Source organism: Uranotaenia lowii, chromosome 1, assembly GCF_029784155.1.
Source record: "Uranotaenia lowii strain MFRU-FL chromosome 1, ASM2978415v1, whole genome shotgun sequence".
Classification (NCBI taxonomy): Eukaryota; Metazoa; Arthropoda; class Insecta; order Diptera; family Culicidae; genus Uranotaenia; species Uranotaenia lowii.
The window spans coordinates 16,761,804-16,785,647 of NC_073691.1; the positions used below are offsets into that span (position 1 = coordinate 16,761,804).

Consider the following 23,844-nt stretch of genomic DNA (forward strand, 5'->3'; position numbering starts at 1 on the left):
ACTAGGATCATCTCTTCTTCAAACCAAACCGTCCTTTTCAGGACGACAAACATTTATGTTAAGAGTTTAATGATACTTTTGATTCTCCAGTACCAAGCAGACTTTTATGACAAAATTATACCAAATATTTTTAACATGCCTTCCAAAGCCCGAACAAAGGTTAAAATCTCGGTTATAAAATTTCCGATCACTATTTTTAAAGCTTGGCAACCATTAGAGCACATTCTGAACCCATCCACGTTTCCGAACATTCTTCGGATTTTCAGGGAAAAGATTAGATGAAAATTGATTTTGAAAATCATGCGGAAAAAATCGCTTTTGATCCCGATAGGACTTGAACAAACATCTTGCGCCTCTCTGGGGCCTATGTATTAACATTCTACTACAGGAGAAAACTTGACGTATGAAAGTTATATTAGTCGAGTGTCGAAGTCTATCAAAATGAAGAGAGTTGTTTACCCATGTGAACATTATCATTTTCGTTGTCTATATCTATTCCCATCATTTCATCTTACGGTAATTGGACTCATATTTGTACATTTTTAGCACGGCAATTTTCAATTCACACAGTTGGATTCATTGTTTCACAAATTGTTTTGCTGCCTAATGTTTGCGTCAAGACCCATCTTGGGATCACATTTTAAAATTGTAAATTTTTATTCCCGGGAATTTTCAACTTACATTTTTTTTTTGTTAAAACCTCATGAAATGGCTAAAGATTTGACTACGTAAAGTATTTTCATTAAGGAATTTCTTGTTTCGAGTATCATGAAAGCTCTGGATTCAGAAGACACACAGTTCTTAGTGTCGAAGCGTTATAATTATTTGGGTTAGCAAGCAACAAACATATCAATAGTTTTAAAATAAAGTCTGCTTCATTTAATATTGGAACAAATTCTTTTGCTCATTGTGGCGCTCCTAGTGGACGGATTTGGAAACTTTTTTCACCCACGTGTCGAGAAATTCATTACCTTTCACCATGTATTTATGTCATAACACCAAACGATAGCATTTTGTAAACAACCGCCATGGAAGCCGAACGGAGAGATCAAATTGTGCACAGTTTTCTTGAAAATCCATTGTTGTCGGCATCGAAGCTAGCTAAACAGCTTAAAATGCCCAGAAATACCGTATGGCGTGTTATCAAGCAGTACAAGGAAACATTGACGACGGCTCGGAAGCCGCATTCGAAGCGTCGGAGTGGAACTGTCGACCGGAAACTGCGTGGGAAAGTCATCAAGGCCGTCAAGAGGAATCCCAATCTTTCAGACCGCGATTTGGCCAATAAGTTCCAGGCCGCTCACAGTACGGTGCGACGAATTCGTCTCCGGGAAGGAATAAGGTCATTCCGAGCCAGCAGACAGCCAAATCGGACGCTGAAGCAGAACAATGTGGCCAGAATCCGTGCTCGAAAGCTGTACGACCAAGTGCTGACCAAGTTCGACGGATGTATTCTGATGGACGATGAGACCTACGTGAAGGCGGACTTTGGGCAAATCCCAGGTCAAAAATTTTATTTGGTGACGGTAAGTTCGTGTTTGCAGATAAATTCGCCCGCAAGTACATGATTTGGCAGGGGATATGCAGTGGTGGACAGAAAACCAAAGTCTTTCTCACTGACAAGACAATGACATCAGAAGTCTACAAAAAAGAGTGCCTACAGAAACGGATTCTGCCGTTTATTCGTGCCCACGACCGTCCAGTAATGTTTTGGCCGGACCTCGCAAGCTGCCATTACAGCAAAACGGTTATGGAATGGTACGCAACGAACGGGGTCAGCGTAATACCGAAGGACCTCAACCCCCCAAACTGCCCCCAGTTCCGGCCGATAGAGAAATACTGGGCAATCACGAAGCGGAGGCTTAAGGCAAAGGGAAAACTTGTTAGGAACATGACTCAAATGAAGAACTGGTGGAATCAAATCGCCAAAACGGTGGACGAAAAGGGTGTGCGCCGCCTAATGTGCCGTATTACGGGAAAAGTGCGAGAATTTCTTCGAAACAGCAATGAATAATTTTTTTATTTTTTTTTTATGAAAGAGTAAAGAAAATGCTACATTTGTATGAAAAACAAATTATGAATTCGTTAATAAATGGCTGAACTACACGCAATTGTTTGTGTTCCAATATTAAATGAAGCAGACTTTATGAATAAATCTCCTTCCAGAAAAGTTTGGTAGCCCTGAAAAGGGCTGTTGGTTTGATATAAATTGACAGAATAAATCCAGCGTCCAGTTTAACCTCCGAAACCGTACAGGGTGCGTCCCTGTCGCTTCAGGGCATAGACGACGTCCATAGCAGTGACGGTCTTGCGCTTGGCGTGTTCAGTGTAAGTGACAGCGTCACGGATCACGTTTTCCAGGAACACCTTCAGCACACCTCGGGTTTCCTCGTAGATCAGACCAGAGATACGCTTGACTCCTCCACGACGAGCCAGACGACGGATAGCGGGCTTGGTGATACCCTGGATGTTGTCACGCAGAACTTTGCGATGACGCTTGGCGCCTCCCTTTCCGAGTCCTTTGCCTCCCTTGCCACGGCCAGTCATTTTAGCAGATCGTTGTTATGTCGAAACTTCCGAAACGAAACTAATGTTGAATGGACGGTGACGGCTATGCTTTTATATGATTTTCGAAGGGTCGGTTATCGAGCATTCCGTTATGCTGCCTCTTCGCTGAGTTAGCATTATGTTGCCTGGATTGAGGGGAAGTTCCCCTTCTACAAGAAAGCATAGCTGATGTCTATTTTGGCGCAAACATGTTCTCTCGATCTCAGGTATAAATATGTCCGCTCTTTAACGCCGAGGGTTATTCTGAATTCATCGTTTTTCGTGATCGTTGCTGAAACAATTCATTCACCATGGCCCGTACCAAGCAGACCGCTCGTAAGTCCACCGGAGGAAAAGCTCCTCGCAAGCAGCTGGCGACCAAGGCTGCCCGTAAGAGCGCTCCAGCTACCGGAGGAGTTAAGAAGCCTCATCGTTATCGGCCAGGAACTGTTGCCCTGCGTGAGATCCGTCGTTACCAGAAGTCGACTGAGCTGCTGATCCGCAAGCTGCCTTTCCAGCGTCTGGTTCGTGAGATCGCCCAGGACTTCAAGACTGATCTGCGTTTCCAGAGCTCGGCTGTCATGGCCCTGCAGGAAGCCAGCGAAGCTTATCTGGTCGGATTGTTCGAGGACACCAATCTGTGCGCCATTCACGCCAAGCGTGTCACCATCATGCCCAAGGACATCCAGCTGGCTCGCCGCATTCGTGGAGAACGTGCTTAAGTTGCTCCGGATCTGATCTGTTTCTGCCAATTCAAACCAAACGGTCCTTTTCAGGACCACAACTAAATCTGGAAGGAGTCTTTTATTGCTGTTTCCTTTTTATTTGGCGACCGTGAATTTTGACGTGAACCGCATCAATGAAAGGTCAACTACCACAAAGTTCAGTAGCTCAATTTATCACATAGCTATAACATATCAAGTTTTATGATTGTTTTTCTTGGGCTAGACGAGCCTTTGCTCATTGATTTATTTCACATGAATTATGATAGAGTAAAGTGGGGCAAAAGTACGCAGGCGGAAAGGGTACGCACTAGGCTTTTACAGTAAACGACAACACTGAAACTAGCAACACTGTACCGGTTTGACAGGTCATCGAGTCAGCTGATCATATGTGTTTTTGTTTGTGGTTTGGTTCGCGCACGTCGGAGAAATGAGATAAGTTTAAGTTTTTCCAATTTTTATGTAATTTTATGCGTATTTGGAAACATTATCACGCTTCGTGGAAATTCGCTAATCAAATCTGCATACGTGACAAAGGACACATAATTAACATAGATTAAATTTGTGGAACACTCATGCCAGGATATGATCGGAATATTTAGCACATTTAGCTTTTTTCACAAATGGTCGCAGGGGGCAAGATTACGCAGGTTTGGTGGGGCAAGAGTACGCATTGGTTTCCTTCGTCTTTTTGATAGCATTTGGAAAGCTAACCCAAAGAATAATCAAGTTTTTAATAATCAGGACGTACAAAAGGAAAACTAGCCGAAAGATTTGCTCTCCGGAGATGCTGGAAAACGCCAGGCAGCGGTTGAAGGACGGAAAATCGAAGCGCCGGATTGCTGAAAGCCTCGGGACTTCGGAATCAACCTTGCGTAAACGCCTTAAGAAGGTAATCAACAGAAGATATTTTTTTTTTGAATTGTGAATAACAATCATTTTTCTCGACCAGGGATTCGGTGCTGAAAGCCATGGACAATTCACTTCAGTTTTTACTCCTCAGCAGTCAGAGGATCTCGTAAATCACTGCAGAGCGCTGCATAGTGCTTTTTACGGTCTGACTTTCAGTGATTTGCGTCGCTTCGCCTTTGCCTTTGCTGAAGCGAACAGCGTTACCCATAAAATCACTGTTTTATTTTAACTCTTGTTTATGAAATAAAGGTTTTGTTTTGTTTAATAAACGATTATAATGATTCAAGACCTCACTTACACTGGACCAGAATGGATAACAATGAGCTTATTATATGCGTACTCTTACCCCACCTCATGCGTACTCTTGCCCCACTTGTGGGGTAAGAGTACGCTTTGGTAATTTTTGAAAAATATGATTATTTATCAATGTTTACAAACATAATCAAAACTTTTTGCGTCATACAATCAAGGTACAGAGCCTTACTTTAATTTGGTTTAATTACTATGATCGATACTTTGTTCTTTGAAGAAATACAATAAGTACACAACTAAGTGCGTACTCTTGCCCCACTTTACTCTATATGTTTTTCCTGGGATATTTAGTTGGCAAGTCTTCGGTCTTTGTTGTATTTCGTAATAGTTAAAGCATCAACAATACACAACTGTTATTTATCTTTTAACTTGAGCATGCAAGTTTAATTAGTAATTAAAATTAAAACTATGACTAACCGATTATTACACTATCAAAAGATTCATTTTAACTACGAATACATAGAATTGTTCCAGTTATCTTAAAAATTACTACACTGCTATTTACTATTTATTTAATTGAACAGCTTTATTGTAAATATATTCATATTCAAAGATAAAGAATTTTTTCTAGATTGTTATTTATTTTATTTACATAGTATACCGTCTCACGACATAACTCGACAAACATAATTCCTATAATTCACTCGGTCCATGGCAACCGTTCTCCAATTTCTCGGGCACCCGACGTTCGCCAGATCACGCTCCACGCTTTTTTTTCTAGATTGTTATAAATATTAAAATTATATCTAATTTTAATATGCATACAACTTTTCATGAAACACGGATATCGAAGTAAACGGTCGAAAACATAAAATAGAATCTTTATTTGGAATACCAAAAATGGAGTACCTGTAGGCGTGCTTTGAACGAGTAGTGATGGTTATTGACAATTCCACTAGAAGTCATTCTCGGAGCGTTCATATGTTTATGAGTTTTACCTATGTACGGTTTTTTACTGCTCAATATCAAACTCTGCTACCCGAATTAGACATAATCTTGTTTTGAGAATATCAAAAACTTATATAATTTAACTATGATCGTAGTTTTTAAATAATTTGAAATACTTTAACATCTTATGAGTACTGAATCATAGCTCATTTTGATAGAAAAAAAAATGAATATCAAAATATCTCATCTTCATATCATTTTGATACTTCCTGATCGGGAAGGACGGAATTGAAAATTACCTGTTTTGTTGATCTACTCCGGGCATCATGCTGCTTATCTGAAAAACTATGTCAGCTCATCCAACGATGCATTGCACTCGGCCTTTTGCGGTTTCTCAATTATGCAGAACACTGTTTCCCAGGAGCTCTTCTAACACATTCCTTGAAATGCACTTATTCCCAATTTATGGAATGATCCAATTCTGTTGCGTGAGCGACTACACTTGATTCGTTGATTATCTTATTGTCACTACATCATTTCAATATTCTTGAAGTCGAACTTTTATTCAATTTGGTCTTCTATTTAACGAAACAATCGATCTTTAGAAACCTCTCTCCAATCTCGTAGACATCCAACGTTCAAAAGATCACGTTCCACTTTATCCTACCACCTCACTTTTTGTTCTTTTGCGCATTCATTTGTTCACAATAAACAATATCAACTTATTTTCACATATTGTATCCGAAAATTGAAAAATAGGTTAAAAATTATACTAACTTTTATCAACGCCCTCAGTTAGAAATGCACTATTTTCAAACCAATCACTTACTGAATAACAAAAAGAACTCTTTAACACACTACACAAAATACTAAAACGAATTTATAACAGTCCACTAAATAAACCTGAGCGTTAGAAACGACATTCGATCACAGTACTCACTTATCGATAGTTTGAGTTTCTTGTTTCATATTAAACACTTATCAGGCACAACCGTTATCGATGTTTACTCTTGGGCTTAAGCTAGTTGCCATCACCACATGTTTATTAAAATTGTTTCAACTTTCTGGAGATATCAACGCAAATTTGTGTCCTTATTTTGTTCCGAGGCTTAGACTCTGTCGGCTTTAAAGATATGTATGTAAAACTGCAATGAAGTGTAAAATTTGTTAATCCACATACGATGAATTTCGTGTTCGTTCTGATATCGAAATTAACATTTAGATACTTCAAAAACTTGTAACGAAGATTCCTTTGATATTGTAATGTAGCCGTTGCCATATTTTGATTCTTCACTATGAACTTATCAAAATTTCTAACTTTTCTAGATATCTAAGGATTTGAAAGGAAAGGTTTTGCTCAATATATGAGTTAGATTTTAAAATGATTGAAAGCAAGAAGTAACCTTGGACTTGCACTTAAATGTTCCGATAATTTTAAAACAAAATCAAAGGTAAATCTGATCAATATTAATAACATATTTATAATTTATCAACGTTTACTGACAAGACAAACTACCAAAAATACATTGAAACGATATCAGATAGCAACGAGCTTAGACACTGTTTAAAGTTGATAAATCAAATAAATACCCAAAAATTTAAATCAAGAATTCAAGGGAACTTATCCCTCTTCATTATGGTCAATGATACACCGCAGTTTTCGTTGTTTCAATAGGGAAAATCGACTATTTAAAAAACAACTCCCAGCTTAACGGCCGACACCTGATTAAAAAGAACCAAATTTCTAATGTTTCCGTTATTATTGAACCACTTTGAAAAGCTTGTAAGACAAATCATTTGTTTCCAATCAAATGAACTTTTATACATATACAATTTGATGTCAGATTTGTTTAAAAAATAGCCAATAAAAATAGACTTTCCGAGAATCTAAAAACTAATTTCTCTGCGAGTAAAATTGCTACCTACCGCTTTTCACTAACAAGGACATCGAATGCAAAGGACCCTCAGGCAAAGCAAATGGCGTCGTTCGTAAACTTTTCCTCGTGAAGTGTGAGCATTCTACCAAACCAACACCAAAATGACTGATACCGAAGTTGCTGCTGCGGCTCCAGCTGCCGCTGCCTCTCCTGCCAAGGCCACCAAGAAGCCGAAGGCTCCCAAGGGAGATAAGAAGCCGAAGAAGCCATCCACCCACCCGCCGGTCAACGACATGGTTGTTGCCGCCATCAAGGCCCTGAAGGAACGCAAAGGATCGTCGCTGCAGGCCATCAAGAAGTACATTGCCGCCAACTACAAGTGCGATGTGGCCAAGCTGTCGCCCTTTATCAGAAAGGCCCTGAAGAGTGGTGTTGAGAAGGGAAAGTTCGCCCAAACCAAGGGCACCGGAGCTTCCGGATCGTTCAAGATCAAGGCTGAGGAAAAGAAGCCAGCTGGTGAGAAGAAGAAGAAGGTCGCTGCCAAGAAGCCAAAGAAGGCCGCTGGAGAGAAAAAACCAAAGAAGGCAGCTGGTGAGAAGAAGGCTGTTGCCAAGAAACCAAAAGCCGCTGGCGCTAAGAAGCCAAAGGCCGCTGCGGAGAAGAAGGCCAAGGCTGCTACTGCCAAGACTGCCAAGAAAGCCGGCACAGTGAAGAAGGCCGCTGCTCCCAAGAAGGCTGCTGCCCCCAAAAAGGCCGCTGCCAAGCCAAAGGTCGCCAAGAAGCCCAAGACCCCCAAGAAGCCAGCGGCCAAAAAGACTGTAGCCAAGAAGGCTGCCGCCAAGAAGTAAATTGTCTCCTATTTGACCAATTGAACTTAACCAATCAGTCCTTTTCAGGACTACTGATCATTTCAAGTCAGAGTTTTCAAATGATTTTTTTTCATTCGTGGTAGATGAATAGTAATCTTAATAATTTTATAGCGAGTGCGGTTGTTTGCGCGAAAGCTAGCATATATGTAAATGTTGAAGTCATCAATGCAGGTTTACATGGTTGAATAAATTGAGAAATCTTTAATTTACTTTCTAAGTAAGGTCCTTACATAGCTACATTATAAAAGATCGATTTCTGGCTATGCCGCAAGTGATCGTCAATACGCGAATCTCCAATCTTGAGTTCCAACACATGTCCTAGATTGAGAATGATGGTGAATTTCCGGAGCACCAAAAACTCTCCCATGCTAACCGTAGCGTAGTACCCTCAATTATCATCTTCTTCCTAGCGCTCTCACGCGTTGCTACTAAAATGGTAGAACGATGCACTAACTAACACCTCCTGAGACATCGAATCCTGGAATGCTGTTGCCTCAATAAGGTTTTCCGATCAGGAGGGAAAAACTAAATTATATCAAGATGAGATATTTTGATACTATTTTTTTCTTATCTAAATAAGTAATTATTCAGTAGGATGTTAAAATATCTCAAATTGATTATAATTTTAATGGCATGTGCGGCGGAATGAAAACTAGAGAGAGAATTTATTTTATAGAATTTGAAAGAAAGGTGGATAGACAGGCATTAGTGCGCCACTAGGAGAAAGCTTGATAGGTGTTGAAATTTTAGGCTAGAGGGCATGTTGATGAAAAGCTCCCATGAATTGCTCCCGCCTTTGCTCTGCATTAGCTAACTATACATGAGAAACCCAGAAAGAGAATTCCCATGTATAGCGAGCCCAATGGTTTGAGAGCGTGTTTTTACGCACACTTCAAACGAGCAAAAACGTAGCAACCCATGGGCCTACTGAGCTTTCCTTATGCGAGAACAGTTCTATCGACGTTGCCATTATTTCAGATTCGCTGCGAATAGTTGCTACTTGTCGATTTTTTCGCATTTCACATTTTATCTATTCCGCGTTCTAACTTTTTTGGCCAAGTGTCAATTTTTTGAACCGTATTTTTCTTGTTGTATTTTTTCTTTTTGCCAATGATTGTTTGATATATGATTTTAATCGCCGTAATTTGTATGATTATAATTTTAATGGCATGTGCGGCGGAATGAAAACTAGAGAGAGAGAATTTATTTTATAGAATTTGAAAGAAAGGTGGATAGACAGGCATTAGTGCGCCACTAGGAGAAAGCTTGATAGGTGTTGAAATTTTAGGCTAGAGGGCATGTTGATGAAAAGCTCCCATGAATTGCTCCCGCCTTTGCTCTGCATTAGCTAACTATACATGAGAAACCCAGAAAGAGAATTCCCATGTATAGCGAGCCCAATGGTTTGAGAGCGTGTTTTTACGCACACTTCAAACGAGCAAAAACGTAGCAACCCATGGGCCTACTGAGCTTTCCTTATGCGAGAACAGTTCTATCGACGTTGCCATTATTTCAGATTCGCTGCGAATAGTTGCTACTTGTCGATTTTTTCGCATTTCACATTTTATCTATTCCGCGTTCTAACTTTTTTGGCCAAGTGTCAATTTTTTGAACCGTATTTTTTACCATTGGGCTCGCTATACATGGGAATTCTCTTTCTGGGTTTCTCATGTATAGTTAGCTAATGCAGAGCAAAGGCGGGAGCAATTCATGGGAGCTTTTCATCAACATGCCCTCTAGCCTAAAATTTCAACACCTATCAAGCTTTCTCCTAGTGGCGCACTAATGCCTGTCTATCCACCTTTCTTTCAAATTCTATAAAATAAATTCTCTCTCTAGTTTTCATTCCGCCGCACATGCCATTAAAATTATAATCATACAAATTACGGCGATTAAAATCATATATCAAACAATCATTGGCAAAAAGAAAAAATACAACAAGAAAAATACGGTTCAAAAAATTGACACTTGGCCAAAAAAGTTAGAACGCGGAATAGATAAAATGTGAAATGCGAAAAAATCGACAAGTAGCAACTATTCGCAGCGAATCTGAAATAATGGCAACGTCGATAGAACTGTTCTCGCATAAGGAAAGCTCAGTAGGCCCATGGGTTGCTACGTTTTTGCTCGTTTGAAGTGTGCGTAAAAACACGCTCTCAAACCATTGGGCTCGCTATACATGGGAATTCTCTTTCTGGGTTTCTCATGTATAGTTAGCTAATGCAGAGCAAAGGCGGGAGCAATTCATGGGAGCTTTTCATCAACATGCCCTCTAGCCTAAAATTTCAACACCTATCAAGCTTTTTCCTAGTGGCGCACTAATGCCTGTCTATCCACCTTTCTTTCAAATTCTATAAAATAAATTCTCTCTCTAGTTTTCATTCCGCCGCACATGCCATTAAAATTATAATCATACAAATTACGGCGATTAAAATCATATATTAAAATATCTCAAATAATATCAAAAAATCTATGCGATCATAGCTAAATTACATCAATTTTAGATATGCTCCTTTCAAGATTATATCTCATTCTGATAGAATAGTTTAATATTGGACAGCACGAAACCTATCAAAATTGTAACTTATCAAGATATGAGTGCTTCGAGAAAAAATTCTAGTGGAATGTCAATAAACCACATTATATGCTAAAACCATGCTCCATTTTGGGTTTCCCAAAACTTGGATTCAATTTTATGGATCTGTTGAGCGAAACCTGATCAGTAGAGCATATCAAAATAATAACTCAAACGAATCTCACCAAGATATTTACATCTGATTCAGTTATAATTAAGTACTGAAGAATTTAGATTTTAAGTTTCTCCAATCTGAATCATATCTTATTCTGATTGACAGACTTGAATGGGGTTGAGATAATTTTCAATGTTGAAGAATTTTTTCGGGTTGTCCCAAAATAAAATGATTATATCGTATTTTTATATATGTACAACTTTTTCTGAAACACGGACATCGAAGTCAACGGCCCAAACCGAACATTAATGAGTTTCGCTCAACAGATCCATAAAATTGGATTCAATTGGTCCAATGGAACATAGTTTTAGCAAATAATATGGTTTATGGACATTCCACTAGAAATTTTTCTAGAAGCACTCATATCTTGATAAGTTATAATTTTGATAGGTTTTGTTCTGCCCTATATCAAACTATGCTATCTGAACGAGATATAATCTTGAAAGGAGCATATCTAAAATTGATATAATTTAGCTATGATTGTATAGATTTTTTGATATAATTTGAGATATTTTAACATCCTACGAGTACAGAATAAAAACTCATTTAGATAGGAAAATATAAGTATCAAAATATCTCATCTTGATATAATTTAGTATTTTCCTCCTGATCGGGAACTCATTAATGCACAGTTTGGGCTGTTGACTTCGATGTCCTTGTTTCATAAAAAGGTGCACGTATAGAAGCGGGAATATCATACAGACTTATTACTTAATCCATGCTAAGAACTATGCTCACTAATATTACAGTCAAAACATACATAAGCCTGGTTGAACAATTTACAAGATATGTCAAATGGATTATAAAATTCATTTCATTTGTTAAGAAAAAGTGACGCGACTCTCAAAAACCTTGTTGTGGCCCTGAAAAGGGCCGTTGGAGAACAATATTTTTTCCAATTTACTTGGAGCTGGTGTACTTGGTGACAGCCTTGGTTCCTTCAGAGACGGCGTGCTTGGCCAACTCTCCCGGAAGCAGCAGACGTACGGCAGTCTGGATTTCGCGGGATGTGATGGTCGAGCGCTTGTTGTAGTGAGCCAGACGCGACGATTCAGCAGCGATACGTTCAAAGATATCGTTGACGAAGCTGTTCATGATGCTCATGGCCTTGGACGAGATTCCGGTATCAGGGTGGACTTGCTTCAACACTTTGAAGATGTAGATAGCATAGCTTTCCTTCCTGCGGACCTTCCTCTTCTTCTTGTCTCCCTTGGCGATGTTCTTCTGGGCCTTGCCGGACTTCTTGGCGGCCTTTCCGCTGGTTTTCGGTGCCATTGTAGAGTTGTTGAGATAAAGTTCGAAACTGATGAATTCGGCAAAGGCTGCAGCTGCTTTTAAGCAGGCAAAACTCGTCCGATACGGTTTTAATGTTTTTTGTTTCCGCCTTATTCCCCTACAGTTTTTCCCATTATTCTCCTATATTTTTATGCTCACGAGAGAGTAACATATTCCCCTCTATGTTTTATGCTTCATGTTCGTCATAAATATACAGTACCGTTCATAATTGCATAGAAATTGGAAGCAAGCGCACTGTCAGTTCGACTTTCAACTTCCATAACTTTTTACTCTGATGATATTTTTTGATCAAATTTTTTGCGTTAGATAGATCAACTATCACACTATTATAACACAAAATTTGAGCTTTCTGGAGATTGTGTGGCCTGAGAAACAGTAATTCTACGAAAATCGGACTTTTTGGACTTTTCTCATTCAAACTGCAATATCTCCGGAACTACGCAACATTTTTTATTGAAATTTTGAAAAGTGATTGTTGAAATATAAAGCTAGCATGTCTGAAGTTTTCCAAAAGTTCTATCGGTGAGATCAAAAGTTACGTGAGGTGCAATATTTCAGGCATGAACCTTGAAATGCAATTTCTATAGAATTTTGGACGATTCATGAGAACAACACCGTTTCCTCCACCAATCAGACAAAAAATGTCTGGCAAAAGCAATGCAGAAAAGAAAAAATGAAATAAATGGTCCATTTGTGTTTTAAAATCAGAATCTCGCGATATTGTTGTGATTTTTCGGTTGAAATAGATTAACTGTTTGTTAAACAGAGAATATGATTTTCCTATGGAAACATTCGTCCAAAATTCTATAGAAATCGCATTTCAAGGTTCATGCCTGAAATATTGCACCTCCCGTAACTTTTGATCTCATCGATAGAACTTTTCGAAAACTTCAGACATGCTAGCTTTATATTTCAACAATCACTCTGTAAAATTTCAATTAAAAATGTTGCGTAGTTCCGGAGATATTGCAGTTTGAATGAGAAAAGTCCAAAAAGTCCGATTTTCGTAGAATTACTGTTTCTCAGGCCACACAATCTCCAGAAAGCTCAAATTTTGTGTTATAATAGTGTGATAGTTGATCTATCTAACGCAAAAAATTTGATCAAAAAATATCATCAGAGTAAAAAGTTATGGAAGTTGAAAGTCGAACTGACAGTTGTTGTTGTTGCTTGTTTGGTACGGGACTTTAACCTTAAGGTTATTCGTCCCTGCTGTGATGGATCATATTTTGGATAATAATTGTGTGTCTTCTAGGAATCGCAAAAGTTGTTTCTCATAGGGAGGTGATAGTACTAGCTCCAGGGTGGTATCCAAATCGTTTACCGAACGTTCAGTACTATAGGCAAGGCATTCTGATAATAAGTGGGGAACTGAGAGGGCAACACCACAGGTAGAGCAGATAGGGGGGTCTGTTTTTTCAAGAAGGTACTTATGGGTTAAGTTAGTGTGGCCTATACGTAGGCGAGTAAGGACTCTTCGATACAGGGGATTGGGGTTATCGGGCCAACGGGTTGTGATAGGTTTGATTCTCCTCAACCTGAAATGACCATTTTTTCGCCATTCTTCATCCCAGCACTCTCTTAGAGTCTTTTTGACCCAACGGGTAACATCTATTTGGGGAATTTTTACTGATTCGACTATGGATTCACGGCCGATGCCGGCAAGTTTGTCGGCTACCTCATTTCCCGCAATCCCAGAGTGCCCTGGGATCCAGCAAAACTGCAGGTTATTTTTCAGTGCGGAGATTTCTGTTTCGAGTAGCCAGGGATGTTTGATAGCGCAAGATTTAATTTGTTCTAGGCAGCTAGCTGAATCGCTAAAAATGACTGTTTGGACCCCTGGTCTGGTATGTGAGGTGGAGGCTGTCATAAGAGCGTATGCTTCTGCACTAAAGATGGAACAGGGGGGTGGTAGAGAGGAGCTAAATTTTGTGGTCGAACTATAGATTCCATACCCGATTTTCTCGTCGGCAACCGACCCGTCAGTGTAGATGTGTTCTAGATCTTTATATTTTCTATGGATTAGGGATCGGAAATGTTGTTGTATTTTCACTGGGGGATCACCTGCTTTGACTAGTTTCATGAGGGAAAGGTCTACTTTGGGGGAGGGTTGATTCCAGGGTCTTGTTTTGGTTCTGGGAAGGGTTGCTATGGGTGGGATATTTTGTTTGGTTAGGGATGATAGGAGATGGTTGGCTCTGCGCACAAGTGGTACCTCTTCACGACCTTTTAGGCTAAGCCATCGCACTGCCTTGTTGACTACATTCATAGTTAGATAGTGTTCAAATGGGAGTTGGCCGCATTCGGACATCACTGCAGATGTGGGACTTGTAATGAATGCTCCTGAGGCTGTCCTGATGATTCTATTGTATAGAGGGCCTAAAAGCTTGGTGAGGTCGTTTCCTCTGCTGATGAAGCCGGCTCCATAAAACATTTTTGGGAAGATCCAACTGTTGACAATTTGTAGTATGGAGGTACGGTGGGAACAGGGAGTTCTTGAGGCGATAGCTTTGATTACACTTATGCGTTTCTCGACGGTTTTTCTGATCATTGCGATATGGTGTTTAAAGCTGAGCTTACGATCAAGATAGATTCCTAAAATCTTTAGGGATTGGCTTGAGGGAATTGGGTTATGGTTCAAGGTGATGTTGGGTAGTTTTCTTATTTTTTTGGCATTAGAGCTGATGTGGAGCAACTGTGATTTTTGGGGGGAGATTGTGAAGCCTATGTTGTTGGCCCACTCGGCGACGTTATTGATAACCGACTGTAGTCTTTTTCTGGCGATGATTTTGAAGTTGTGGAATGACATGAGGAAAATATCGTCGGCATACACTAAGATGTGAACGTTGTCGGGGATATTCGCAAAAATGGATTGCATACAAATCAGGAATAGCGTGGGTGCAATCACTGATCCTTGGGGGATGCCGTTCTCTTGGTTCCTTAATTCTGACCGGTGGTTGCCAATGATTACCCTGAAGCTTCTGTCCTCAAGGAAACTTTGGATGTAGTAGCCCATTCGACCTTTAATTTCCCATTTTTCAAGTGATCTAAGAATTGGATATCGCCAAGCACGATCGTAGGCTTTCGAGAGATCCAGTGAGACAACATCACCATGCATGCCTCTCTCTTGGTAGGAATCGAGGATCCCCTCGAGCTCCGTTAAGTAGTCGTCTGTACATTTTTCAGGCCGGAAGGCGAATTGACGTTTGTCGAAGAGTTTATGGGATTCTATGAAGGTTATGAGTCGACGGTTGACCATTTTTTCCAGGATTTTACCTACACAGTTGAGTAAACATATTGGCCTAAAACTGTCTGCATATTTTCGGTCTTTTCCAGGCTTAGGTATGGGAACGACAAGGCCTTCTTTCCATTCCATCGGTATCTTACCTTCGGCCCAAATTGTATTGTAGAACGATAGCAAAATAGTCTTTCCGATAAGAGGAAGGTTCCTCAGTAGGGGGTATCCCACCTCATCAGGGCCGGCGGAAATTCCACGAACTTTGCGGAGTGCCCATTCAAGCTCGTCGAAGGAAAAGTTTTTGTTGTAGTCTAGGTCGAGGTTAGTTTCGAAGGAAGGCTTGGAGGATTCTGAGTTGGTTTTGTGGATGATAAAGCTTTGGGGGTAGTTGGAAGAGGAGGAAGCTAGTGAGAAGTGATCAGCAAGGTGTTCAGAGATTGATAAAGGGTCATCGGTAAGTTTATTGTTAATTTCTAGTTTTAGGGAGGCACGACTTTTAAAGCCACTTAGGCGGTTTATACCCTCCCATAATTCTTTGGTGGACCTGTTGGGGCCAATTGATGAGATAAACTTTACCCAGCTTTCTTGTTTCGCTTGGCGGATAATTGTTCTGGCTGCATTCCTGGCAGACTTAAACTCGGTTAGGGCTGTTGAGTCTTTACGTTCTTCTTTAGGAATTCTTTGGAGGGCTCTAAGTTTTTTGCGTCTGAGTTTAATCGCCTTATGGACTTCGGAGCTCCACCAGGGGACGCTCTTTTTACCCGGTAGCCCTTTGGTTCGTGGGATATGGTTTTGTGCGATAGCGAAGATTGTCTTAATGAGCTCTTCTGTTGTAGTTGGAGGACTATGGGAAAAACTGTCAAAGATCTCATTTTGGTAGTTAGGCCAATTGGCGTGTTCATACTTCAATCTGGGGCGACAAGTATTGATGGGAGTGGCACGATTAAGGGAGAGAATTATGGGGAGGTGATCGCTGCCGCAGCAGTCGTTAAAAACTGACCAGGTTAGCTGGGAGACAAGATTGGGTGAAGACAAAGATAGATCGATGGCAGATGAGCCTCCGGATGTAGGATCTATTCGAGTGTGAGAACCGTTGTTAAGGATAATGAGGCCATTTTCTTCTATTAACTCTTCCAAAATTTGACCTCGTTTGTTTAATGAGTTACAACCCCATAGGGGAGAGTGGCCATTGAAATCACCCATAAGTAGAAAAGGAGGGGGCAGGTGATTTAGCATATTTTCTATGCAAGACTTTAATGAGGAATTTTGTTGTGGGTTGGGGGAAATGTAGACGGAGGCTAGAGTTATTTTAATAGGGAATTCAATTACAGCTGCTATGGCTGGTGTTTGAGGGGGAAGATCGATTATACGATAAGGGATATCGGATTTGATAGCCAGTCCAATACCACGATGGGAAGGAGATTCAGAGTCTTCTTTTAGAAACAGATGGTAATTTTTTATGAAATGTAGGGGGATAGTTGATTCAGGGGTCATGGTTTCTTGGAGGGCTATTGCAATGGGGTTGAGTTCATTGGTCAAGAGTGTTAGCTCGTTTATTCTTCCTCGAAGACCATACAGATTCCATTGTAGAGCCAAGGTTTCTTTAGACGGGTTGTTATTATTATTCAAGTTTGTAAGTTGTGTTGTATTTCTGGCCATGACTTAATTTTGGGAAAGAAAAAAAAAATATGATGGTCGGAGGAAAGTAAGAAAGAGATGGAGAAAGAAATGATTATGGTTTTTGCGTGTTGTTTGTTAGAGAATTTCGGGGGGATTCGGTTGAAAAACTGTACGATTGGGGCCTATTTACATCAGTGGGGCTGGGGTTGTTAGAAATTTTCTTGTAGATGAATGGTATATCCGAAGGGTTTTGCCTTTTTTGTACTTTGGGAACGTTCGGCTTAGAAAAGGTACCACTTACCTGGGAGCTAGGTTCGCTGGTCTTCGGGATGGTTCCGGTTGAATTGGTCGGTGTTCCACACGGCTTGCTGATTTCCATGGCGTCAGATTCTAGATCACTTCCGGTTTCCGTTTCCATATCTCCTTGTTGCGAATCCTGTTTGCTTCGTTTTTTGTGCTTCTTGTTCTTTTTCTTTTCTAGTTCTTCTAGTCGTTTTGATAGCATGGCGATGGTTTCGGTAAGTTTTGCGATGAGCTGGTCCTTTTGTTTGAGTTGTTCTATTTCGTTTTCATTTACTTGCTGTGTATTCAGGCGTTGCTGCACTCTGCTGACAGAAGCGTAGGAACCTCCTCCGGCTTTGAACTGGTTGACGGCTTCTCGGTGGGAAATTCCCTTAGAATATCGCAGGCGGATTATACCTTTTTCGGTTACATATGTTGGGCAGGACCGGTTTGTGGGGCTATGTTGACCAAGGCAGTGTAAGCAGAAGGGGTCGTTGCTGCAGTCACCTTCGAGGTCATGGACTTTTGAACAGTTTTGGCATTTGGTTTGGTTCTTGCATTGTTTCTTGGTGTGGCCGTAGTCGAGACAGTTGTAGCACAGCATAGGATCAGGGATGTATGTTCTTGTTTTGATACGTAGGGGACCGATCTTGATATATTCTGGGACTGTTGTGCCGTTGATGGTAAGGATGATGGAAGGAGTGTTGACTTTCACCTTTTCCTCCTGGCGAGTTATTCTTCGAACAGCGATAATTCCGTCTGGGGCAAGCCATTTCAGCAATTCCTCGTCGGTTTCCTTGATTATTTCTTTGCAAGAAATTACACAGCGGCGTTTATTGAGGACCGGATGGAGTGTTACGTTTACGGCCGTTCCATCAACCAAACTTTTCATCGCTAACAATTTTTTTGCCTGTCCAGCATCTCGTACTTTCAGCACGTACCGGGTTCCGTTCGCTTCAGTGGTTGTGTTCTCGATTTCACCAACAAGATCCTGCATTGATTTGCCTACGATGAAGGGACTCAGGTTCTTTCCTTCCTCAACAGCCTGTAGCGAGAGAATTTGCAGCTGACCGAAGCCGATGCCGCCCATCCATTTTGGAACTGTAGGACCACCATCTCTTGGGGAGCGGGTGGCCCGCTGTCCCACCAGGGACCGGATGCCATTCACGAAATAAACTTGAGAAAACACTTTATAATGTCCAAAAAAGCAGAAACTTAACAAACTATAATTGTTCAGTAAATGTCACTACGAAAAAATCCTTTGTAAGCGCACTCGATTTGAAAACACGTCTTAACACGTCAACTGATCGGTGAGGAATGGAACTGACAGTGCGCTTGCTTCCAATTTCTATACAATTATGAACGGTACTGTACCTGCATGAGCTCAGAGTTGCCTAGGGTATAAAACTACGGACCCTCTCTGTGTTTCCAGCATTCTACATTCGTCAGTTCGTTTGTGTAAAGTTACTCGAAACTCATCTCAGCAAAATGTCTGGCCGCGGCAAAGGAGGAAAAGTCAAGGGAAAGGCAAAGTCCCGATCATCTCGTGCCGGACTTCAGTTCCCAGTCGGTCGTATCCATCGTCTGCTCCGCAAGGGCAACTACGCAGAACGTGTCGGAGCTGGAGCTCCCGTCTATCTGGCCGCTGTCATGGAATATCTGGCAGCTGAAGTGCTGGAATTGGCAGGAAACGCCGCTCGTGACAACAAGAAGACCCGTATCATCCCGCGTCATCTTCAGTTGGCCATCCGTAACGACGAGGAATTGAACAAACTGCTTTCGGGCGTCACCATCGCTCAGGGAGGTGTTCTGCCAAACATCCAAGCCGTTTTGCTGCCCAAGAAGACCGAAAAGAAGGCTTAAACTAGGATCATCTCTTCTTCAAACCAAACCGTCCTTTTCAGGACGACAAACATTTATGTTAAGAGTTTGATGATACTTTTGATTTTCTCAGACCCGAGCAGATTCTTATGACAAAATTATACCGTATTTTGCTGTCACGCCTTGCAAACAAGCCTAAACAAAGGTGAAAATCTCTGTAGAAAATTTTCCGATCTTATTTCCAAGCTAAGCAACCAACTGAGCAGTTTCTGAACTCATCCACATTTCCGGACATTCTAGGTTGCTACCGGACAAAAAGATGTTGTTAAAGTTATAAGAGCCGAGGGAGAGAGACAAGAGCGAAACAAATTTTTTTGTGATAAGCATAGCTGTGGCATCGGTATATTTAATGTTGAGGCAAAATACAGGGTGGGGCAGAGTGGACTTCTTGAACCATACAAGATTATTATAAAAGCTTTTTATTTCTGAAATCTACATACAATGCCATTTATTTTTTATTAATTTCAATAAATTATATCGTCCAGGTGAGGACCTCGACGAGCGATGCACAGATTCAGCCGTTCAATGAAGTTTTCAAAAACTCTACGCAGCAGAGCGCGATGGAGATTCTTCATTAGACGCTCTCACCGCCATTATGTTCTCTAATGTTCTCACATTCTTTGGTTGTCCGACTGGTTTTCTAGGCAGTGCAGATCCTGTCGCCCGTACACTTGTACATAATCCATTTCCTTATGGTTTTAGTATCAGGAACACTATCATGACGATTCAAATCAAACCGTACACGAAATGCACGCTGGGTCGCCACCACACTATCCTTATTTTTAAAGAACGTTTCGACAACAAAATAACGATGCTCGCCAGTACACGGAATGGTGACTAATAAAAATGGCGTCTTTTTCCCCATCCCATGAAACCACTCATACTCCGCTAATCCACGCGCGCGCTTTTCAGCGACTGATTGAAACTAGGGAGTCCACTCTGCACCACCCTGTATATCTATTCTATCACTATTGTGAAAAAATGGATTGATGTACAAGATGTGTCGAATGGGTTGTAAAACTAATTTCTATTGCAAACAAACAGTGACATTTGCTAAGACCATGATAAAAATACGTAGAAATTTATATGGTTGCGAAGGATGTAAGCGGAGAGCAATTTGTGTAGAATGCTTAAAACTGATCGGATAAACTATTGCTAGGCTCACTGACTGATTACAGTCAGCCTAGAGTGGCTTAGGTGTATTCACACCTAAGCAAGCAAAGGAATACCCGACAGCCAATCTGAATGCGTGCAGAATCCAGCGAAATGGGATTTTTCGCGCTCTCGCATAGGTAGATGCTACTTTTGTTTCGCATTGTATCTACATGGTCAGTCAATGAGCCTAGCAAAATTTTATCCGATCAGTTTTGAGCATTCTATACAAATTGCCCTCCGCTTACATCCTCACCATCTTTTCACTTCTTCGACAAGGTGCACTCGCTTCATCTATTCAGCTATATTCTTCACAATGTCTCAAACATTCTCTCTTAGAATTTCATCTTGCCGCAATGCTATTAAGATATTATAATAAATAGTTGAACATTTCTGAATAAATCTCCTTCAAGAAAAGTTTGGTAGCCCTGAAAAGGGCTGTTGGTTTGATATAAATTGACAGAATAAATCCAGCGTCCAGTTTAACCTCCGAAACCGTACAGGGTGCGTCCCTGTCGCTTCAGGGCATAGACGACGTCCATAGCAGTGACGGTCTTGCGCTTGGCGTGTTCAGTGTAGGTGACAGCGTCACGGATCACGTTTTCCAGGAACACCTTCAGCACACCTCGGGTTTCCTCGTAGATCAGACCAGAGATACGCTTGACTCCTCCACGACGAGCCAGACGACGGATAGCGGGCTTGGTGATACCCTGGATGTTGTCACGCAGAACTTTGCGATGACGCTTGGCGCCTCCCTTTCCGAGTCCTTTGCCTCCCTTGCCACGGCCAGTCATTTTAGCAGATCGTTGTTATGTCGAAACTTCCGAAACGAAACTAATGTTGAATGGATTGTTGTTGTTGCTTGTTTGGTACGGGACTTTAACCTTAAGGTTATTCGTCCCTGCTGTGATGGATCATATTTTGGATAATAATTGTGTGTCTTCTAGGAATCGCAAAAGTTGTTTCTCATAGGGAGGTGATAGTACTAGCTCCAGGGTGGTATCCAAATCGTTTACCGAACGTTCAGTACTATAGGCAAGGCATTCTGATAATAAGTGGGGAACTGAGAGGGCAACACCACAGGTAGAGCAGATAGGGGGGTCTGTTTTTTCAAGAAGGTACTTATGGGTTAAGTTAGTGTGGCCTATACGTAGGCGAGTAAGGACTCTTCGATACAGGGGATTGGGGTTATCGGGCCAACGGGTTGTGATAGGTTTGATTCTCCTCAACCTGAAATGACCATTTTTTCGCCATTCTTCATCCCAGCACTCTCTTAGAGTCTTTTTGACCCAACGGGTAACATCTATTTGGGGAATTTTTACTGATTCGACTATGGATTCACGGCCGATGCCGGCAAGTTTGTCGGCTACCTCATTTCCCGCAATCCCAGAGTGCCCTGGGATCCAGCAAAACTGCAGGTTATTTTTCAGTGCGGAGATTTCTGTTTCGAGTAGCCAGGGATGTTTGATAGCGCACCTTTTGCTGTGTGGTGGCGGCTTATAGAATACTACCACTGGGATACTGGTCCACGTCGTAAAAGGCGACTTATCCAGTACTTCCCATATGCGTTAGTCATTCTCAAATGCGACTATCACATTGGGAGGGGGGAAAACTTGGCTTGGGATTTTGAAGTTCTAAGCCAAGTTTTCTTCAGGGAGGATTCAACAATTGTGCTTATTGCTATTAATGCGCATGCACGAGTTGAATTCTCCTAAATTTTGTAAACACCCGCTTCAGGGTGGTTCTGTGCCTGTGGGCCCCAAAGTGGGGGTAGGAGGGTGTATAATAATCCTACCTTAAGCAGAACGTTGTTAAGGTCTGCACTATAGCCAGGCACTGGTGCAAAGGGCTGTATTTTTCCTGGCAACTCGTGGGATTCAGATTATACACACGATTTTTAAATTTTCATCCTGTATGGGATACCCCGCTTCATGCGTCGATATGAAGGTGCAGGGGTTCTTGTGTGTGATGGAAATATGTGTGGAATTCTTTGATAGAAATGCTTTCTATTAAGGTTGCACAGATAAATCTGCAGCACAAAAGAACCGCTACACTTAACTTATGTCGTTTAATCCTTAATGGAACTGCATCAATCGCCTTGGTCCAAGAACCCTATTTCCGAAATGGAAGTTTTTACTTAGGGAATTTGCTCAAACCAAACTTTACTGTGTTCAGTGTAATTGGAATGACTAATGCCCGAATAATGCCTCGTGCATGTATATTGATAAACAATTCTTTAAATGCAACACTTATACCCAATCTAACAACAAGAGATATTTGCGTCGTTCAGGTTTCGCTGTCTGATAGAAAATACGTCTACTGTTCAGCATACTTACCATATGAACAATCATCCCCTACGGATGATTTAAAAAATGTCATTTCATTCTGTGAATCACAAAATACACCTCTTGTAATAGGCTGTGATGCCAATGCTCATCATTTTGTATGGGGTAGCTCAGATATCAATCTGAGAGGCTCAAATTTAATGGAATATTTAAGCAGCACTGATTTAGAAATTCTAAATGTAGGAAATAAACCAACTTTTGTTAGGTGTGACAGAGAAGAGGTGATTGACATCACACTTTGTTCTAGAACAATTTCTCAGGAAATTTCAAATTGGCATGTGCCTAACGAAGAATCGATTTCTGACCACAGGTTTATCTATTTTGAACACTCAGGTGAGTTTTTAGAAACAATTACATTCAGAAATCCAAGAACAACTAATTGGGACCTTTATTTGGAGCATATTGCTATTAAATTTCATGGATATACACCTGAAATTACTACTCCTTCTGAGTTGGATGAAGTGGTTGCAAAAACCACCGAAATTATTTTAAATTCTTATGAAGAAGCGTGTCCCGTACGAACGTTGAAATTCAACAAAAACAGTACACCATGGTGGAACTCAAATCTCAGTAAATTACGAAAAAACTGCAGACGCTCTTGGAACCGAAGGCGCACGGAAGGTTTTGATGCCTTCAAGTTGGCTCGCAGAGCTTACCGGAAAGCAACAAGAGCTGCCGAACGCTCAAGTTGGCAGAGCTACTGCACAAACATTTCAAGCTTGCACGAAGCAAGTAGGTTAAATAAAGTCTTAGCCAAATCAAAAGATTATCAGGTTTCATACCTTAAAACCCCTAGTGGTGATTATACATCAAACGACGAAGATACATTAAGTTGTCTATTCAATACTCACTTTCCAGGATGTGTTGATCAAGATTCATCGATAGAGCCTGAGTTCTTTTCTGGCAGTCTAGATTCCTTGCATTTTGCTCGGAAAATAGTTACTACAGAATCGATCAAATGGGCAATCGATGGTTTTGCTCAATACAAATCTCCTGGAAGTGACGGTTTATTTCCAGTTTTGCTTCAAAAAGGTTTCGATCATTTCAAACACATATTAAGAAAAATAATGATAAGCAGTTTTGCTCATGGATATATTCCTAAACTTTGGCGGCAGATAGCCGTGAAATTCATCCCTAAAGGGGGACGATCATC

General features: G+C 40.9%; 6 protein-coding genes across 6 annotated transcripts; 3 read left to right on the forward strand and 3 right to left on the reverse strand.

The window, feature by feature from the left end:
- Positions 1–2,165: 2,165 nt before the first annotated feature.
- Positions 2,166–2,572, reverse strand: LOC129741047 (histone H4). Its single transcript, XM_055732750.1, has one exon. It carries the CDS (start codon positions 2,545–2,547, stop codon positions 2,236–2,238), a length of 312 nt encoding a protein of 103 aa, XP_055588725.1. The 5' UTR covers positions 2,548–2,572; the 3' UTR covers positions 2,166–2,235.
- A 265-nt stretch (positions 2,573–2,837) lies between these two features.
- On the forward strand, positions 2,838–3,385 carry LOC129740923 (histone H3). Its single transcript, XM_055732572.1, has one exon. The coding sequence runs from the start codon at positions 2,859–2,861 to the stop codon at positions 3,267–3,269; it is 411 nt and encodes a 136-aa protein (XP_055588547.1). The 5' UTR covers positions 2,838–2,858; the 3' UTR covers positions 3,270–3,385.
- A 3,997-nt stretch (positions 3,386–7,382) lies between these two features.
- Positions 7,383–8,135, forward strand: LOC129740851 (histone H1B-like). The gene has a single exon (XM_055732536.1). The coding sequence runs from the start codon at positions 7,420–7,422 to the stop codon at positions 8,104–8,106; it is 687 nt and encodes a 228-aa protein (XP_055588511.1). The 5' UTR covers positions 7,383–7,419; the 3' UTR covers positions 8,107–8,135.
- A 3,485-nt stretch (positions 8,136–11,620) lies between these two features.
- Positions 11,621–12,166, reverse strand: LOC129740961 (histone H2B). The gene has a single exon (XM_055732629.1). It carries the CDS (start codon positions 12,150–12,152, stop codon positions 11,778–11,780), a length of 375 nt encoding a protein of 124 aa, XP_055588604.1. The 5' UTR covers positions 12,153–12,166; the 3' UTR covers positions 11,621–11,777.
- Positions 12,167–18,792: 6,626 nt separating this feature from the next.
- On the forward strand, positions 18,793–19,283 carry LOC129741068 (histone H2A). Its single transcript, XM_055732771.1, has one exon. The coding sequence runs from the start codon at positions 18,802–18,804 to the stop codon at positions 19,174–19,176; it is 375 nt and encodes a 124-aa protein (XP_055588746.1). The 5' UTR covers positions 18,793–18,801; the 3' UTR covers positions 19,177–19,283.
- Positions 19,284–20,775: 1,492 nt separating this feature from the next.
- On the reverse strand, positions 20,776–21,165 carry LOC129741030 (histone H4). The gene has a single exon (XM_055732731.1). It carries the CDS (start codon positions 21,138–21,140, stop codon positions 20,829–20,831), a length of 312 nt encoding a protein of 103 aa, XP_055588706.1. The 5' UTR covers positions 21,141–21,165; the 3' UTR covers positions 20,776–20,828.
- Between the last annotated feature and the right edge of the window lie 2,679 nt (positions 21,166–23,844).

Coding starts and splice junctions, on each gene's coding strand:
- LOC129741047 (XM_055732750.1), bottom strand. CDS start 2,547: ATGACTGGCCGTGGCAAGGGAGGCAAAGGACTCGGAAAGGGAGGCGCC.
- LOC129740923 (XM_055732572.1), top strand. CDS start 2,859: ATGGCCCGTACCAAGCAGACCGCTCGTAAGTCCACCGGAGGAAAAGCT.
- LOC129740851 (XM_055732536.1), top strand. CDS start 7,420: ATGACTGATACCGAAGTTGCTGCTGCGGCTCCAGCTGCCGCTGCCTCT.
- LOC129740961 (XM_055732629.1), bottom strand. CDS start 12,152: ATGGCACCGAAAACCAGCGGAAAGGCCGCCAAGAAGTCCGGCAAGGCC.
- LOC129741068 (XM_055732771.1), top strand. CDS start 18,802: ATGTCTGGCCGCGGCAAAGGAGGAAAAGTCAAGGGAAAGGCAAAGTCC.
- LOC129741030 (XM_055732731.1), bottom strand. CDS start 21,140: ATGACTGGCCGTGGCAAGGGAGGCAAAGGACTCGGAAAGGGAGGCGCC.